The sequence below is a fragment of the Apodemus sylvaticus genome, chromosome 21 (assembly GCF_947179515.1).
Source record: "Apodemus sylvaticus chromosome 21, mApoSyl1.1, whole genome shotgun sequence".
NCBI lineage: Eukaryota > Metazoa > Chordata > Mammalia > Rodentia > Muridae > Apodemus > Apodemus sylvaticus.
This window is the reverse complement of record NC_067492.1, coordinates 24,921,644-24,940,763: the sequence shown is the minus strand read 5'-3', so window position 1 is coordinate 24,940,763 and position 19,120 is coordinate 24,921,644. Positions and strand designations below refer to the sequence as shown.

The window sequence follows — 19,120 nt, the reverse complement described above, 5'->3', positions numbered from 1 at the left end:
GGGTTCTTTCCAGCATCTGGCAATTATAAATAGGGCTGCTATGAACATAGTGGAACATGTATCCTTATTACATGCTGGGGAATCCTCTGGGTACATGCCCAGGAGTGGTATAGCAGGATTTTCTGGAAGTGAGGTGCCCAGTTTTCGGAGGAACCGCCAGACTGATTTCCAGAGTGGTTGTACCAATTTGCAACCCCACCAGCAGTGGAGGAGTGTTCCTCTTTCTCCACATCCTCGCCAACACCTGCTGTCTCCTGAATTTTTAATCTTAGCCATTCTGACTGGTGTAAGGTGAAATCTCAGGGTTGTTTTAATTTGCATTTTCCTAATGACCAATGAAGTTGAGCATTTTTTAAGATGCTTCTCCGCCATCCAAAGTTCTTCAGGTGAAAATTCTTTGTTTAACTCTGTACCCCATTTTTTAATAGGGTTGTTTGGTTTTCTGGAGTCTAACTTCTTGAGTTCTTTATATATATTGGATATTAGCCCTCTAGCTGATGTAGGGTTGGTGAAGATCTTTTCCCAATTTGTTAGTTGCCGATCTGTCCTCTTGATGGTTTCCTTTGCCTTACAGAAACTCTGCAACTTCAGCAAAGTGGAAGGTTATAAAATCAACTCAAGCAAATCAGTAGCCTTCCTATACTCAAAGGATAAGCAGGCTGAGAAAGAAATTACTCCACATCCTCACCAGCATGTGCTGCCACTTGAGATTTTGATCTTAGCCTTTCTGATGAGTGTTAAGGTGGAATCTCAGAATTTTTTAAGTTTGCATTTTCCCGATGACTATGGATATTGAACTTTTCAAGTGTCTCTCAGCCATTAGGGATTCTTCTGTTCGGAATTCTCTGTTCAGCTCTGTACCCCTTTTAATATTGGGTTATTTGGGTTGTTGGTGTCTAACTTCTTGAGTTCTTTATATATTTTGGATAGTGAGCCTCTGTCAGATGTAGGGTTGGTGATCTTTTCCCATTCTGTATGTAGGCTGTTGTTTTCTCCTCCTCTTCCTGTTTTTCCTCCTTTTCCTCCTCTTCCTCCTCTTTCTTCTTTTCTCTGCTTCCTTTTTAAGCCCCTCTTTTAAATAACCCATTAATAAAAACTATATTTTTAGATTGTTTTGTACTTTTTTCAAGACAGTGTCACTCTGTGTAGCCCTGGTCATCCAGGAACTCTCTCTGTAGAAAGTGCTGCCCCAGAATTCATAGATGTATCTGCTTCTGCTTCCCAAATGCTAGATTGAAGGTGTGCTCAGTTGCTCCCAGGACCCAATGGGTATAACATTAATGGAAATGCCCAACATCAGGGAGATAAAATCCGAAGAGACCACCTCTAGTTGATGGACATGGCCCCCAGTTGAAGGATGGGGCCCACCCAGTGATCTCAAAATGTTTAACACAGATTTTTTTCCTGTCTAAAGGAAATGCATGGACAAAAACAGAGCAGAGACTGAAGGAAAGGTCACTAGAGAGTGTCCCGCTTTGGGATCCATCCCATGGGCAGACACCAAACTCTGACACAATTGCTGATGACAAGATGCACTTGCAGGCAGGAGTACATGGCTGTCTTCTGAGAGGTTCTCATAGTTGCTGACTGAGACAGCTGTGATACTTACAGCCAATAATTGTACTGGGCCAAGGAACCACTATGGAAGAGTTAGGAGAAGGACTGAAGGAGCTGAAGGGGATTGCAACCCATAGCTAAACCCTATTAACTAACCAAAGCCCTCAGAGCTCCTTGGGACTAAGTCACCAAGCAAAGAGCTTACTCTGGCTGATCTGTTGCCTCTGGTACATATGGGACAGACAACTGTCTTGTCAGGCCTCTGTGAGAGTGGTTTTGCTTGGTCTTTTGGAAGCTTGATGCCCCAGAGAAAGGGGAGGCTAGAGGGGTGGGGTGGGAATAAGTGGGTGGGTGGGAAGGCATCCTCTTAGAGGTGAAAGAGAGGGGGGATGAAGTGGGAGCACATCGAGGGGAGGACTGGAAAGGGGGACATTTGAAATATAAATAAATAAAATAATAAAATTTAAAATGGTGTGTTCAGTCAACCACATGGACCATTTTTTTTGTACTTTTTATATGGAATAGACTACAACTAAATTTTCCAGTTTTTCCTGGAGCTTGCTCTATAGCTCAGAGAGGTCTTACCTTGTGATTTCTAGTCTCTCACTGAGTACCTAGGATTTAAAGCCTATATTATCTGATTTGGCTTTATGGTACCCAGGGCTTTGTACATATAGGGGAAGCTGTCTACCACTGCTATAACCCTAACCTTACAACCTCTTTAAATGTTTAATACGTATCTCATGACTTAGCAATTGTGCTCTTGGATGTAAATTCAAATATTTAATACATGTGATTACATGATATTGTGTATAGAAATATCCATACAGCTTATTAAAGCCCCAAGATAGGATGGTTGGCTCTATAATACTATAATCCAACCACTTAAGAATGGAGGACAGTAAGATCCTGTGTTCAGGCCCCTCCTGGGCTATATAGAAACCATGTCTTCAGAAAGCAGAGCTAATTAACAAGGACAACAGTTGTGTGCACACTTGGATGGCAATCCACAATAAAGGGAAACAAAAACATTATGTGTAGTGGCATAAGCAGTCACAAACATTCTATTTATATTGCATTCTAGACAAATCTCAGTATAGTAATATAAAGTAATGTCATATTTACTCTGAAGCAAGGTTAAAGATACTGAATGGCAGGAAAAGGGTCTGAGGGACGCATTGAATGTACTCACTACTAAACCATACACCTAAGATAGATTAATTTAATTGCATGTAAATAATACACAGTAGTTTGAAGGCAGAGTTCATAGGTAGAGCCATTGCCTAACAGTCCTAAGATCAATCCCTAGCACCATAAAACACCCACACCCAAGCTACTAAAAATGAAATAATTATTAAAGGTCTAGAGCATATTCTGAGTGTCCATTCCCAGTTTAGTGTGTATGTACAGAGCTGATGAGCAGAGGCATGCCAGTAGTAGGCACTTCAATCAGTAATGTGCATATAGAATGGAAACTTCATACAAGGTCAGCTTCACTGCGAGGAAGGCCTTCCCTGCCACCAGTTAATGTCAGCAAGGACTTAATATTATCCTTGTAATGGCCTTTGTTTACACATCCTACCAGGAGAGGGCACAAGTAGTAATCCTTGAGACTGATTTCCCAGAGAACTGTTCCTTACCACACAGCAAATCTGTGTGCTTCTTGACTCCAAATTTCTCGATATTTAAGCTATACATTTGTTACTGTTTGTAAGATACTGAGGTTATGATGTTGTGTTTGTTTCAGAGATGTGGGTCTTGTTATCCTGTCTCAGATGTATATGATCCTCCTATCTCAGCCCACACATCTGAGGCCACAGATACTATGAGTCCTATTTGTAGTTAGTGATCTTCAAGGAACAGAATTCTGAAGTCAAAAAGATTTACAGAATGTAGATTTTTCTAATGGTAATTATAAATCTGAGAAAATGTGAACTTGCCGAGAGAAGATACAGGATGCAGTCAATCACTGCAGTCAACAGTCCCTGAAGGAGGACATTGGACTTGGAAAAGAGGAGAGTGAGGATGAAGAGAAGATAATGGAAGAAATGAAGGAAAGAGAAAATGAAGGAAGGAAAGAAAAGAGGAAGGAAGGAAGCAAGGAAGGGAGAAGGGAAGAAAGGAAACAGGGAAGGAAGGAAGGAAATAGGAGCCTAGTCTCAGTGAAGGGTTAAAGAAGATGGGGGCACTTTGGGGCTCACAATCCACATAGTTATGAGAGCTTTTATTGACTCTAATGAACGTTTGTCCATAATGATAAGGAATAATTGTTTTCTTACATGTCTGAAAGGGCAAATGCTAAGGTTAGAAATGGTTATGTACTAGTTAGAACAAATAAATATAGGTAAGTGGACTTTGTAAGCTCAGAATTACCCCATCTGATTTTGACCTCACACACTTTTCCTGACACAGGGCACTATAGCTCTGCATGCTTGTCTTGAGTACCCTGTAGCTCCTGTATCTTCTGAGGGAGAGTCTTGGTCCAGAACTGCAGCCTTCTGGCCTTCAGGGCTCGGCCCACAGAAGGTTGGGTGTTCAGTTGCAGGTACTTCTCATCTTGGTCCATCACAGGCCAGTCGGGAAGACCCTCGCTGTTGGGGTTCCTGTGGGGATGCTGTCCATCAGGGAAGAGTGAAGGCCTCTCTGACCCAAAGCCTGATCCCATAATTTAGTCAGAGCAGTGGATGAGCAGACCAACGGCCTCAGGGGACAGATGGACTGCTGTACTCATATAGATACAAGTGTCACCACCAGTGTCTATTCCAGGTAAAGCAAGGGGCACTGGCTAGCATTGTGTATCTCAAGTGCAATGTCTAAAGAACAGTCCCACAATAGTGTGACTCCCCCACCCTGTGTCTATGGGATGAACAATGTGTGAAAGCTAGAAGGTATCTGCCTGAGTATGCCCTGAGTTGAAGACTATCATGTAATTAAGGACACATGCATACTAATAGGGCATTTGGACCCTAGAAGGAGACTTGAAAATAAGGAGGTTGAGGAAGGGGTGTGTTCTCACCCAGTTCTGGCAAAGTTGGCCCAGTACTTCATCACCCTCCTCTTCAGCAGCTCTTCCTCCTCAGTGAGGTCAACTGCAAACAGAGGAGAACAAGAGTCCAAGTCCTAGCCTCCTCATGCAAGTGCCTACTCATGCTCCCTGCAGTTACCACAGCCTGATGGTGCACCCTGGGCCTGGTTTATAGCCTCTTCCCTCCCACTTAGAATCCAGGATCCATCCAAAGTATTAATTGAAGTTTCTCAGGTTCATTTCTACACTAGAGTGCTCTCATTCCTTCTAGTGTAAGCTAAACTAGGAAAGTTTCATATTCTAACCTTAGTATATTTTAGGGAGAACTTGGTTCTTATTAAAGCTCAGATATGATGAACACGTGTTCCTGTACCCTCACAGACTAACAGTGTCCCCAATTGGACAAAGAGCTCAATAATGCCTCAGGAAATCATCTGATGCTCCATTCAAATCTAGAAAAACATGAAAAACTCACATTTCATGCCCCAGAAATAGGAGCCAAAGACAAAGAGAACATCATCACCATGGTCTGCCTTCGGATAGAATGGCCTGACATGCTTGATGAAGCTAAGCAGATGCTGGAACTCATAGAAGTAGACAGGAGCCTGGGAACCTGGAGAAAAGGACACATGTTGACATCGTGATTTCTCATATGGAGCTGATCTGCCTAAAGTTTGTTGACAAGAAACCTTGTTCTAAAGTCCTCTGGAATCACAATTGAGTGGTGAGATCCAGACTGGGGCATTGGATGTGAGAAACTTTTGTTAAACAGGGACCCTGGCATTCCATGTTGAGTAGTTAATAAGACCTTGAGGGTAACTAATATGCTTCCTGTTCTAGACCTGGAGAGGATGCCAGTCCTTACACTAGACATAAAGATTTAGTGGAGGAAAGCTGCCCGCTGTCAGAGACCTGACCAAGATGAGTCCAGCCTGGACACTGCAGAGCTCGCCAGGGTCCCACAGCTCTGAGCACTCCCTGTCCTTGCTCTTGTCCCAGATGTACTCACGCTGGAAATGTGCCACTCGGAGAGCAGGGATCACAAACATGAAGTCCGCCAGCATCTCTCTGAACTGTGCTTTCAGGGTCTCTGTGTCCTCAGTGTCCCCCATGTACTCCTGCATTATCAGGTCACTGCATCCTGGAGGGAGCATCTACACCAATAGGAATCAGGAAGAATGATGAGAGGCAGACAGCAGCCTCTAAGTAAGGAATGTGGCCAGGGATTAAAGAGGGTCTAGGGGGAAAGGCAGAGCTTTGGGGTGATCCTGCACAAGAAAACACACACACAGTCACACACACACACAGACACACACACACACACACCAGAGGGGGGAGAAAGAGAGAGAGAGAGAGAGAGAGAGAGAGAGAGAGAGAGAGAGAGAGAGAGAGAGAGAGAGAGAGAGATTTAAGTAAATGTATGGGAACTCTCTCTATCAAGACAGGAGCCGAGGTCTCTCTCACCATCTGTGCTGCTGTGCTCTTCAGAACAGCTGGCAGGGTCTCTCTAGTTATGTTCTCTATGATATGATAAAGGTCCATGATCTGGGAATCAGAGGATAGTCCTAAGTATTGAATGGTTTGAAACTATATCAAAGTATCTCTGAGTTCCCACCACCCACCATTTGAATTTATGTTCTCCAGTGTTTAGAACTAGGTCTCACCGTGGGGACTCCCCAGCCACATTCATCTGTGGTGACACCAATGATACTGGGGACGGGGTGAAAATCCTTAGAGGCCAACAGCTCCTGAGGATGCTTGGGTAGGAACTTCCCATCCACCACACCAGGGATCATCTTGAAGACCTATACAGTATTGACAGTCAGTGCTGAAGATCAATCCTATAAATATTTTAATGCCCATGAATATCCACAGCAATTCCCTATATCCTATCTCATCTCACAATCGTATGCACACTCTAGAAGAAACTCAACATCATAATTAGCCTGTCTTGTTCTTGCACACTATATTGAAAGGACACCAAACCATGGAGATGAATTAGCACATTGAGTAGTAATTGATTGATGGTAATCCCACATCCTGTTGATCATGTCTTCTGAGACACACAATTCTCCCAACCTGGTTAATAGCCAGGATCTCTTGTTTGCTCTTTGCTCGCAGGCAGTGCATCAGGGATTCTGAGTCCTTGGCTTCACAACCAGACAGGTTGGCTACTGTCTGTAAAGGGAACAGACAATGGTTAGCTCATCCCTCCCAGCAGGGAGCAGAGTTTCTTTGATTCCAGTAGATGTCATTACCCCTAAATACCACATCCTAGTGTTTGTTGTATATGAAAGGAATGAGTGGAATTGTTCACTTTTTCTGATGCTCAGAGTTGACAACTAGGAAAGGACTTTATACCTGTGAATTGTTTTGTTGTTGCTTTGGTGTGTGTGTGTGTGTGTGTGTTGTGTGTGTGTTACTCATGGGTGACAATAGGTATGATGTAGTACATTTCGTCTGTAAAGGTCAGAGAATAATCTCAGCTGCCACATGTCATCATTTCTCTTATTCGCATTCGTCTACACCAGTTTAGCTAGCCTATGATCTTCCAGAGAGTCTTCTGTCATTTCCGGAATCTCCATAGGAACACTGGAATTTCTGAAACACATTAAAACCACCAGGTTGGTACGGGTTCAGGGGACTTAAAGTTGGGACCTCATGCTTGCATAGCAAATCCTTTACCAGCTGGCCCTTTCCCTCAATTCATTGTTAGATTTCCTTTCTATCAACTCAAGCCAGGATCATCTGGGGGAGAGGAATGGCAGCTGAGATTATTGCCTCTATCATATTGGTGCATAGGCAAGTCTGAGCATTTTCCTGAGAAATTACTAACGCAGAAGAGCCCGCCTCACTGTGGGCAGCATCATATATGGGCAGGTGTCCTGGGTGTATAATAAAGGTGAAGAAGCCATGGGTAACAAGCTAGTAGGCATTTTGCTCCGTCACCTCTGATTCAGTTCTGGCCTCCAGGTACATGTCTGAGTGCATAGTTCCCATCAAGACAGATTATAAACTGTGAGCCGAAATACGCCTGTTCCTCCCCATGGAGCTTTTTACAATGATCTTCATTACAAAAATAAGAAACAAACATGGGAAGCCATGCATAAGTGTTTTTGCTAATGTCAGAAGCCACTGATAGAGGTTTGCTGTCATATAACATGCTTTGCATACATGACATTCACTTAACCGAATACCAGAGTACCAAAGGCAAAGCCTGAGGTAGCAAAGTAGGGGCTGGTCTTCTTGTGGGAACTTACCTTGTAGACCACCTCAGACGTGTCAGAGATGAGTCCAGGCAGCAGGGCCACTCCACTCTGCATAATGGCTCCATGAAAGAGTCCTTTGGACATGGGGGACACAACATGGGAAGACACACTTGTGCCACCTGCTGAGATTCCAAATATAGTGACCCTGTCACGGTTGCCTCCAAAATAAGCGATATTTTTCTGCACCCAGCGAAGGGCAGCCACTTGGTCCAGGTATCCCCAGTTGCCTGTGGCATGCTGGTCTCCAGTGCTGTGAAGTAGCAGGAAGAACAATGCATGGCTGCCATGTGCTACTTGGTCCCCATTACCCAGCCCAGTCCCAGGCTTACCTGAAAAAGCCAAGGATACCCAAGCGATACTGGATGGAAACAATAACTATTTCCTCAGTGGCTGCCAGTGCGGATCCATCATTCATGGAAGCCGATCCTATAACCAGTGCACCACCGTGGATCCAGACCATCACCTGGAGACAGCAAGTCAGATGCCAGGAGGCCCCCACATACCCCAAGTATATCTAGAAGGCCCACTAGATTACCAACTGATTAGTTTTGTGCAGCTTGCCCTACAAACAAATCTCCTTAGGATCTTAGGACGTGAACCACAGATAGGGTGCTTTAGGCCTGTGAACATATTTCCATTCCTAATTCCTCAAAAGGAAATCTCAGCATGGGGTAAAGGCTTTATATCTAAGTTAAAGTCATTACTCTCAGAGCCACCAAAGTAGAAGAAGGAAGAGTACCTTCATGACAAGCTTTCCTGATTGCTAATCAGAATGGCCAACAGATCGTCTTGGCAGAACAGATAACTTGTAGCTTGTGAGGTAGTGATGTCAATATTCAGCCCTTGTGTACATCTTGAGTGGGTTTGCCAAGTTGATAGAATTCCTGGTTAATCAAATACCTAGACCCTCTTACCTATCAGAGTGCTAGGACTTTGTGTCACATACACAGAGTTTTAGGCATCTCACCAGGCCTGACATAACTTTCTGGAAACATAAGACTATTAATCAGGGTCTAAACTACAATGGCACTCAGAATATCCCTTCCCATCTTCCAGAGAAATAAATGGCACGTTCCTCAGCTGACCATGGCTTGACACTCACAGGCAGGTTAGAGCCCTCCTTGGCATGGACTGGTGTATAGATGTTGAGATACAGGCAGTCCTCCGACATAGGAATGGGAAGCATGGTCAACTCCTTCAAACCCTCTAAATTTGTCATATCAGTCTGCAGACACCTAGTGAAAATGGAAGACAGGAAGTCCAAGATAAGTGGTGGTCAAACATATATCTTAGTCTGAATTTTCTCTTAGCCACTTACAGCTACTGCTTTCCATGATGGCTTTTTTTTTTTTTTTTCTTTTTTTTTTTTTATTATTCGATATAATTTATTTACATTTCAAATGATTTCCCCTTTTCTAGCCCCCCCACTCCCCGAAAGTCCCGCAAGCCCCCTTCTCTTCCCCTGTCCTCCCACCTACCCCTTCCCACTTCCCCGTTCTGGTTTTGCTGAATACTGTTTCACTGAGTCTTTCCAGAACCAGGGGCCACTCCTCCTTTCTTCTTTTACCTCATTTGATGTGTGGATTATGTTTTGGGTATTCCAGTTTTCTAGGTTAATATCCACTTATTAGTGAGTGCATACCATGATTCACCTTTTGAGTCTGGGTTACCTCACTTAGTATGATATTCTCTAGCTCCATCCATTTGCCTAAGAATTTCATGAATTCATTGTTTCTAATGGCTGAATAGTACTCCATTGTGTAGATATACCACATTTTTTGCATCCACTCTTCTGTTGAGGGATACCTGGGTTCTTTCCAGCATCTGGCAATTACAAATAGGGCTGCTATGAACATAGTAGAACATGTATCCTTATTACATGGTGGGGAGTCTTCTGGGTATATGCCCAGGAGTGGTATAGCAGGATCTTCTGGAAGTAAGGTGCCCAGTTTTCGGAGGAACCGCCAGACTGATTTCCAGAGTGGTTGTACCAATTTGCAACCCCACCAGCAGTGGAGGAGTGTTCCTCTTTCTCCACACCCTCTCCAACACCTGCTGTCTCCTGAATTTTTAATCTTAGCCATTCTGACTGGTGTAAGATGAAATCTTAGGGTTGTTTTGATTTGCATTTCCCTAATGACTAATGAAGTTGAGCATTTTTTAAGATGCTTCTCCGCCATCCGAAGTTCTTCAGGTGAGAATTCTTTGTTTAACTCTGTACCCCATTTTTTAATAGGGTTGTTTGGTTTTCTGGAGTCTAACTTCTTGAGTTCTTTATATATATTGGATATTAGCCCTCTATCTGATGTAGGATTGGTGAAGATCTTTTCCCAATTTGTTGGTTGCCGATTTGTCCTCTTGATGGTGTCCTTTGCCTTACAGAAACTTTGTAATTTTATGAGGTCCCATTTGTCAATTCTTGCTCTTAGAGCATACGCTATTGGTGTTCTGTTCAGAAACTTTCTCCCTGTACCGATGTCCTCAAGGGTCTTCCCCAGTTTTTTTTCTATTAGCTTCAGAGTGTCTGGCTTTATGTGGAGGTCCTTGATCCATTTGGATTTGAGCTTAGTACAAGGAGACAAGGATGGATCAATTCGCATTCTTCTGCATGCTGACCTCCAGTTGAACCAGCACCATTTGTTGAAAAGGCTATCTTTTTTCCATTGGATGTTTTCAGCCTCTTTGTCGAGGATCAAGTGGCCATAGGTGTGTGGGTTCATTTCTGGATCTTCAATCCTGTTCCATTGATCCTCCTGTCTGTCACTGTACCAATACCATGCAGTTTTTAACACTATTGCTCTGTAGTATTGCTTGAGGTCAGGGATACTGATTCCCCCAGATTTCCTTTTGTTGCTGAGAATAGTTTTAGCTATCCTGGGTTTTTTGTTGTTCCAGATGAATTTGATAATTGCTCTTTCTAGCTCTGTGAAGAATTGAGTTGGGATTTTGATGGGTATTGCATTGAATCTGTATAGTGCTTTAGGCAAAATGGCCATTTTAACTATATTGATTCTGCCGATCCATGAGCATGGGAGGTTTTCCCATTTTTTGAGGTCTTCTTCCATTTCCTTCTTCAGAGTCTTGAAGTTCTTGTCATACAGATCTTTCACATGTTTGGTAAGAGTCACCCCAAGATACTTTATACTGTTTGTGGCTATTGTGAAGGGGGTCATTTCCCTAATTTCTTTCTCAGCCTGCTTATCCTTTGAGTATAGGAAGGCCACTGATTTGCTTGAGTTGACTTTATAACCTGCCACTTTGCTGAAGTTGTTTATCAGCTGTAGGAGTTCTCTAGTGGAGTTCTTTGGGTCACTTAGGTAGACGATCATGTCGTCTGCAAATAATGATAGTTTGACTTCTTCCTTTCCAATTTGTATCCCTTTGACCTCCTTATGTTGTCGAATTGCCCGAGCTAGTACCTCAAGTACAATATTGAAAAGATAAGGAGAAAGGGGGCAGCCTTGTCTGGTCCCTGATTTCAGTGGGATTGCTTCAAGTTTCTCTCCATTTAGTTTGATGCTGGCTACCGGTTTGCTGTATATTGCTTTTACTATGTTTAGGTATGGGCCTTGAATTCCTGTTCTCTCCAAGACTTTAAGCATGAAGGGATGCTGAATTTTGTCAAATGCTTTTTCAGCATCCAATGAAATGACCATGTGGTTTTGTTCTTTGAGTTTGTTTATGTAGTGGATTGTATTGATGGATTTCCGTATATTGAACCAACCCTGCATTCCTGGGATAAAGCCTACTTGATCATGGTGGATGATCGTTTTGATGTGTTCTTGGATTCGGTTGGCAAGAATTTTATTGAGTATTTTTGCATCGATGTTCATAAGGGAAATTGGTCTGAAGTTCTCTTTCTTTGTTGGATCTTTGTGTGGCTTTGGTATCAGCGTAATTGTGGCTTCGTAGAAGGAATTGGGTAGTGTTCCTTCTGTTTCTATTTTGTGGAATAGTTTGAAGAGTATTGGTGTTAACTCTTCTTTGAAGGTCTGGTAGAATTCTGCACTGAAGCCATCTGGTCCTGTGCTTTTTTTGGTTGGAAGACTTTCTATGACTCCTTCTATTTCTTTAGGCATTATGGGACTGTTTAGATGGTCTAGTTGGTCCTGATTTAATTTTGGTATTTGGTATCTGTCAAGGAAATTGTCCATTTCCTCCAGATTCTCCAGTTGTGTTGAGTATAGGCTCTTGTAGTAGGATCTGATGATTTTTTGGATTTCCTCAGTTTCCGTTGTTATATCTCCCTTTTCATTTCTAAGTTTGTTAATTTGGATACTTTCTCTGTGCCCTTTGGTCATTCTGGCTAAGGGTTTATCTATCTTGTTGATTTTCTCAAAGAACCAGCTCCTGGTATTGTTGATTTTTTGTATGGTTCTCTTTGTTTCTACTTGATTGATTTCGGCCCTGAGTTTGATGATTTCCTGCCTTCTACTCCTCCTGGGCGAAATAGCTTCTTTTTGTTCCAGGGCTTTCAGGTGTGTCATTAAGCTGGTAATGTATGCTCTCTCCATTTTCTTTTTGGAGGCACTCAGGGCTATGAGTTTTCCTCTTAGCACTGCTTTCATTGTGTCCCATAGATTTGGGTATGTTGTGTTTTCATTTTCATTGTGTTCTAAAAAGTCTTTAATTTCTTTCTTTATTTCTTCCTTGACCAAGGTATCATTGAGTAGAGTATTGTTCAGTTTCCACGTGTATGTGGGCTTTCTGTTGTTTCTGTTGCTATTGAAGACCACTTTTACTCCATAGTGATCAGATAGGAGGCATGGGATTAGTTCGATCTTCTTATATTTGTTGAGGTCTGTCTTGTGACCAATTATATGGTCGATTTTGGAGAAGGTACCATGAGGTGCTGAGAAAAAGGTATATTCTTTTGTTTTAGGATAGAATGTTCTATATATATCTGTTAAATCTAATTGGTCCAAAGCTTCAATTAGTTTCATTGTGTCCCTGTTTAGTTTCTGTTTTCCTGATCGGTCCATTGAGGAAAGTGCAGTGTTGAAGTCACCCACAATTATTGTGTTAGGTGCAATGTGTGCTTTTAGTTTTAATAAAGTTTCTTTTACAAAAGAGGGTGCCCTTACATTTGGGGCATAGATGTTCAGGATTGTCAGTTCTTCTTTTTGTATTTTTCCTTTGACCAGCAAGAAGTGTCCCTCAGGGTCTCTTTTGATGACTTTGGGTTGAAAGTCAATTTTATCTGATATTAAAATGGCTACTCCAGCTTGTTTCCTGAGACCATTTGCTTGTAAAATTGTCTTCCAGCCTTTTACTCTAAGGTAGTGTTTGTCTTTGACCCTGAGGTGTGTTTCCTGTAAGCAGCAAAATGTAGGGTCCTGTTTACGTATCCATTCAGTTAGTCTGTGTCTTTTTATTGGGGCATTAAGTCCATTGATGTTAAGAGATATTAAGGAATAGTGATTGTTACTTCCTATCATTTTTGACGTTATTTTTTAAATTTGAATGCTTAACTTCTTTTGGGTTTGATGAAAGGTTACTATCTTGCTTTTTCCAGGGTGAAGTTTCCCTCCTTGTATTGGTGTTGTCCTCCTATTATCCTTTTTAGGGCCGGGTTTGTGGATAGATATTGGGTAAACTTGGTTTTGTCATGAAATATCTTAGTTTCTCCATCTATGGTGATTGAGAGTTTTGCTGGATATAGTAGTTTTGGTTGGCATTTGTGTTCTCTTAGAGTCTGCATGAGATCTGCCCAGGACCTTCTAGCCTTCATAGTCTCAGGTGAAAAGTCTGCTGTGATTCTGATAGGTCTTCCTTTATATGTTACTTGGCCTTTTTCTCTTACTGCCTTTAGTATTCTTTCTTTGTTTAGAACATTTGGTGTTTTGATTATTATGTGACGGGAAGTATTTCTGTTCTGGTCCAGTCTGTTTGGAGTTCTGTAGGCTTCTTGTATATTCATGGGCATCTCTCTCTTTAGGTTAGGGAAGTTTTCTTCCATAATTTTATTGAAGATATTTGCTGGCCCTTTAAGTTGTAAATCTTCACTCTCCTCTATGCCTATAATCCTTAGGTTTGGTCTTCTCATTGTGTCCTGGATTTCCTGGATATTTTGGGTTACAAGCTTTTTGCATTTTGCATTTTCTTTAACTGTTGAGTCCATGGTTTCTATGGAATCTTCAGCATCTGAGATTCTTTCTTCTATCTCTTGTATTCTGTTGTTGATATTTGTATCTCTGTCCCCTGATTTCTTCCCAAGGCTTTCTATCTCCAAAGTTGTCTCCCTTTGAGTTTTCTTAGTTGTTTCTACTTCTGATTTTAGATCCTGGATGGTTTTGCTTAGCTCCTTCACTTGCATGTTTGTGTTTTCCTGTAATTCTTTAAGAGATTTTTGTGTTTTCTCATTCATGAGCTCAGCCTGTTGACCAAAGTTCTCCTGTATTTCTTTAAGAGATTTTTGTGTTTCGTCTTTCATGACCTCAGCCTGTTGAGCAAAGTTCTCCTGTATTTCTTTAAGTGTTTTTTGCATTTCCTCCTTGTTGGCTTTTGTATTCTCCTGGATTTCTTTCAATGATTTTTGTGTTTCCCTTGCAAGGGCTTCTACCTTTTGATCCATTGTCTCCTGAATTTCTTTACGTATGACCTTCATGTGTTCCTGTACCAGCATCATGACCAGTGATTTTAAATCCAAATCTTGTTTTACTGGTGTGATGGGGTATCCAGGACATGTTGGTAGAGGAGAATTGGGTTCAGATGTTGCCATATTGCCTTGATTTCTGTTAGTGATGTTCCTGCGTTTGCCTTTTGCCATCTAGATCTCACTGGTGTTAGTTTATCTTGTCAGTGCTGGACTCACCAGTGCAAGCTGCCCCTTCCCAGTTGGCCTCTGGTGCACAGCTTACCTCCTGCACTGCTTGTAGACAGTGTGCTGCTGCCCAGGCTGTTCAGATCCCAAAGCAGGCACCCGAAGGCTCCCGCTGGGGCCCGCTGGATTCACTGGAGCACACTGACTTCTCCCAGCTGGCCGCCCGGAAGCCCAGCTAGCCACTTGCAGGACTTGGAGATGTAATGCTGCCGCCCAGACTGATCTGGATCCGGAAGCGGAGAGAGTAGAGCTAAGGCCTTCTGCCTGAGGCCTTGCCCCAGATTGTGTCTGTGGAGCAGATGGAGCCCGTGTGCACTCCCAGGGAGTGCCGACGGTGTATGCTACTGTGACCTCCCCTGAGTTCCGCTCACTCCGCTGGGCAGCCGATCTGCCAACCGGGCTATCGCACACAAGGTTAGCCTGGCCGCCCAGTCCCTGAGTCCAGGCAAAAGCCTGGGAGGCCAAGGTCCGAGCAAAGTTCCCCTACGGCTTTGACTGTTAATTGGGTTTGCCAGGTGACTAGGATGGCGGGCGTGTGCGCCCGCGCTCCCTGAAAGCGCCGGGAGAGTCTGCTTTGCTAACAATCACCTGGGCGGGTTGACTCACAGATGGCCCACCAAGCCGCCCAGTTCTTGGGGTCAGTCCTGTGCCTTTTGGGGCCTGGACCCCCGCTTTGTTAGCCTTAGGCTATGCCTGTTACAGGTCTGCCCGCCTGAGCTCTCTGTCGTCCTGCAGGCAAAATGGCGGCGGCGCGCTCGCAGGCCTGGGCAAAAAACCTCCTGGTTGGGTTGGCACCCCGATGGCCCCCCGACCCGCCCAGGGCCTGGGTGCAGGCCAACGCCCGTCGGGCTCAGACCACCGCGGTGTTGGCCTCGGATTATGTTTGTGTACCTCAGTCTGTCCGATTCCTGGAGTACGGAACCAAGATGGATCCTCCTCTCCTGACTGGTGGGAGGCCGAGTTCTGAAGTGGCCTCCGTGCAGGAAAGGCGCCGCACAACTGCAGCTGCTTGCTGTCCGGCTGGTCAGCGAAGGTCAGTGGTCGTGGGCGCAGGGCCTAACTGGTCCCTGTGACGCCTTGGTTCCACTGCTGATGGCCCTTCAGCTGGAGCAGCCACTGCTGCCGCTGCTGCCGCCGCCGCCGCCCCCATGATGGCTTGATACCAGGATTCTTCTCTAAAGTCCCTACCACAGTAAAGGCCACCAATTCTGTGGAAATGGAAATGGAGCCAGATATTTCAGGGAGGCCTCTTGATATAGAGTGTTATTCTGGGAGCTATTATACAGAGACTTCTGGAAGCCTCTATGAAAATGCTAGGATTTCTGTTACAACATTCAATCATTTTGTGTGCACAATTTAAACACTCGTTTGGTTCTTAGTTTTGTTTGTTGACTTGACACACTGTAGAATCACCTGAGGGAAAAAAATATTACTGAGGGATTGTCTAGACCCTATTGGCTGGTCATCTTGCCTGTGGAAAATTATCTCAATCATGTTCTTTGCAATAGAAATACCTGCCCATGGCAGGAGGCATCAATCCCTAAGAAGGGGGCTTCTGGATTGTATGAGAATGGAGAGAGTAAGTGAAGGTTAGTAGGCATGCATGTGTCCTTTAAACTCTGTTCCTGATTATGGATGTGATGTGATCAGCTCTCTTTAACTTCTGCCTCTGGGGTTTCCCACCTATGGTTGATTATAAGCTGGAATTGTGACACGTTAATAGAATCTGTCTTCACTAAGTTGCTTATGTAAGAATACTTTATCACAGCAACAGAAAGGGAACTAAGATACTTGGGTATTAGGGTACTGTGCGCACAAAGCAATTATAGGAATGAATGGACAACACCATTCCATAGGGTAGTTAGACACTCTTCAGTTCACTTACAAGTACCAATAAGGTACCTTGTACTTTCACATTGTCTCCAATTGGAAGCATGTGTACTTGTTCCATAGTTGATGGCTCAAGGACAATGGATGGTCACAGGGATGGTGAAGAATGGACTCAGTCTCTGCTTCATATTGCAGTACCTTCAACTAAGTCCCTACAGGTGCCAAGCTCTGACCCAGCAGGCTGGCACCGCTGTTTCACTCTAATCCCTAGCACATTCATCAGGGACAAGCATGGGAGACGCCTCTCAGCACAGGCAGAAAACTGCTATAGAGCTGAGGTGGAGGAAGCACTGCAGTGTGACCTAGAGCAGAGGCTTGAAGTCCCCTGGGTCCCAGGACTTACATGGCCGGCTGTGCGGTCCCGTCTCTCACACCGCTCCATGGCTCAGGGTCCTCAGGAGGTGCAAAGCGCAGTGGTCCCACAGGAGGCTTGGCAAAGGGAATTCCCAGGAAGGCATGGACACCACCAGATTTAGTGCCTTTCACATGGACAAAGCTGCCTCTCACCTGGCCCGTGTGCGTGTTCCTGATGGGGCTGGCTGAGTCCTGGCCTGTAAGAGGAGAGATGCTATCAGCTGTCACTACACTTGGCAATTTCTACCTCATCATCACCATGGTACATGGGGAAGGTAACTTATTTCAATTTAGTTCAGAAGTAGGATGTAGAAATGATGACTTCTGAATTCTGTAGGGACAGAAACCTTGTTCACTGACCCTTTTGCAAACTGACAGGGCATTTTCCTAGTCAACACAGAAACATGCCTAGAGCTACTTGTCATTATGAAGAGACTATTGCCATTATCCAAGTTCGGTAGAAGTTCTTGATACAACCACACGCAGAGGAGGAACATGTTCTTGTTCTCCTGTCCCTGTTTCCTCCTCAGTGTGTGCTAACCTCAGACATCTCTGACCCCTGTGTGCCCTGGTGTGACATTAGAAAGCACACAGTCCCATGCTGTCACCTGCCATTTTCCACCAGCTCCTTTTCCCTCCCTGGTGCCTTCCACCCCCAAGCTCAGCCTCTGACTTTGCAGACCTGGGACATCTCTGACCCTGGTCCCCTCTGCTCATGTAGATAGTCTCACCATGCACATGCTGGAGGAGAAGCAGGAGCCCACAGGTGACAACATACAGCCAATCACCAAGTCTAGTCAAAGCCATGGTTGAATCTCAGGCTCAAACCTGTGCTGCTGCAGATGAGTCTCACAGCAGGAAACAGAACAGATTGGCCTGGCCCAGGCAGGAATTTGTACCTTTGGGATATAGGTGTGGACATTTGATTGGATGGGGCAAAGTTCTTATTGTAGAAGAACTGATAAAGCAGAAGCCACAGGAAGCCAAGAGCCAGCAGGCAGTGCAAAGTCATGTCTCCAATTTCTGTTCCTTCCCTGACCTCTTGAACAGACACAGCATGGCATCTGAAGTCCTTCTGCAGTGCCAGGATCTCTGACCTCCAATATGGAGTCATCATGTTCCCTGGCTCTTTTACTCAACAGCAAAAACACAGGTGTTGCTGTGAAGATTGGGAAGGAGAAAACTATAACAGGAGGAACCATGGGACTCCAGTCATGATCATAGTCAATCACAATCATGATGCCAACATAAAAGAGAAATACAAGGGCAGCTCTGAGTGTGCCTTTCATCCTCAAGAGTCCTCTGTGCTGACAATAGTCATAGAGTAGTGAGTCTACCCTGGAGGCCCTCATCCATTATGGCGGCCTTATACTCAGAGATACAACCTCCCAACCCCAATTAGGTCATGATAGCTTCATTGAAAGACACTGAAATTCTGACACTTCTGCCTCCACCTCCAACATGACCTCTCTCGTTACCAACTCCTGTTTAGATTAACTTCACAGTCATGTATCCATTGGCAAACATTTTACCCTTTCCTACCATTTAGTTATGTGTTGCATGCATGTATGGGCACTCAGGTCCAACACATACATGCAGAGATCAGAAGAGAATTTGTAGCAGTCAGTTCTATCTAATCACAATATGGGTTCAGGGACCAAACTGAGGTTATTATATTTGGCAGCAAACTCCCCAACCAGCTAAGCCCCTTGTCAACCCCACCCACCCCACCCCCACCACAATATCACTTCAATGGGTTCTGGTATACATATCCAGAATAGGAGTTTCAGAATCAAAAGTCCTAGTAAGCTATATCAAAGACTATGCAACCAGGAGTTTACAACCAGCCACACTTGACTTCCTGGAAGAAGTGGTGTAGGAGTCAACATGGGGTAGTCTTTTGCACCTGCGATTTGGCCTTAGCTCTATGGTTTCATCCCCAGAGACTATACAATCCCATAGCCCAGCACTGCAGGATTTCCTTTACAGCCCTGGTTTCTCTGCCTCCCTCATACAGTGTTGTTCCTCCAATATATGCTTGTCCAATCTGTGATCCCAGGCCTTTCTGAAGGATGTTCTACTTTAGGGGATTGAAAGGTCTCTAACTCCTCCTATCTCTGAACCAAGCAGTTAATTTCTTTATGTTTCCTGAACCTTCTTGTACTTTTACCTAACTCCAAACTGTTTTGTAGTTCAGCTGGA

The 19,120-nt window shown here is 44.1% G+C and overlaps 1 protein-coding gene across 3 annotated transcripts; it reads right to left on the bottom strand.

Moving 5' to 3' along the window:
* Window positions 1-3,973: 3,973 nt before the first annotated feature.
* Window positions 3,974-17,725, bottom strand: LOC127671925 (pyrethroid hydrolase Ces2a-like). 3 transcript variants are annotated; one of them, XM_052167046.1, is made up of 12 exons: window positions 17,650-17,725; window positions 16,908-17,115; window positions 8,954-9,086; window positions 8,181-8,314; window positions 7,839-8,101; window positions 6,662-6,756; window positions 6,247-6,387; window positions 6,047-6,127; window positions 5,592-5,736; window positions 5,058-5,195; window positions 4,574-4,646; window positions 3,974-4,160 (listed from the first exon to the last, which is right to left on the bottom strand). In XM_052167046.1, exons 1-12 carry the CDS (start codon window positions 17,723-17,725, stop codon window positions 3,974-3,976), a joined length of 1,674 nt encoding a protein of 557 aa, XP_052023006.1. The 3 variants fall into 3 exon arrangements, with proteins under 3 accessions (XP_052023006.1, XP_052023007.1, XP_052023008.1); XM_052167047.1 differs by having other exon boundaries at window positions 6,662-6,760; window positions 7,843-8,101; XM_052167048.1 differs by lacking the exon at window positions 6,662-6,756 and having other exon boundaries at window positions 7,843-8,101.
* Between the last annotated feature and the right edge of the window lie 1,395 nt (window positions 17,726-19,120).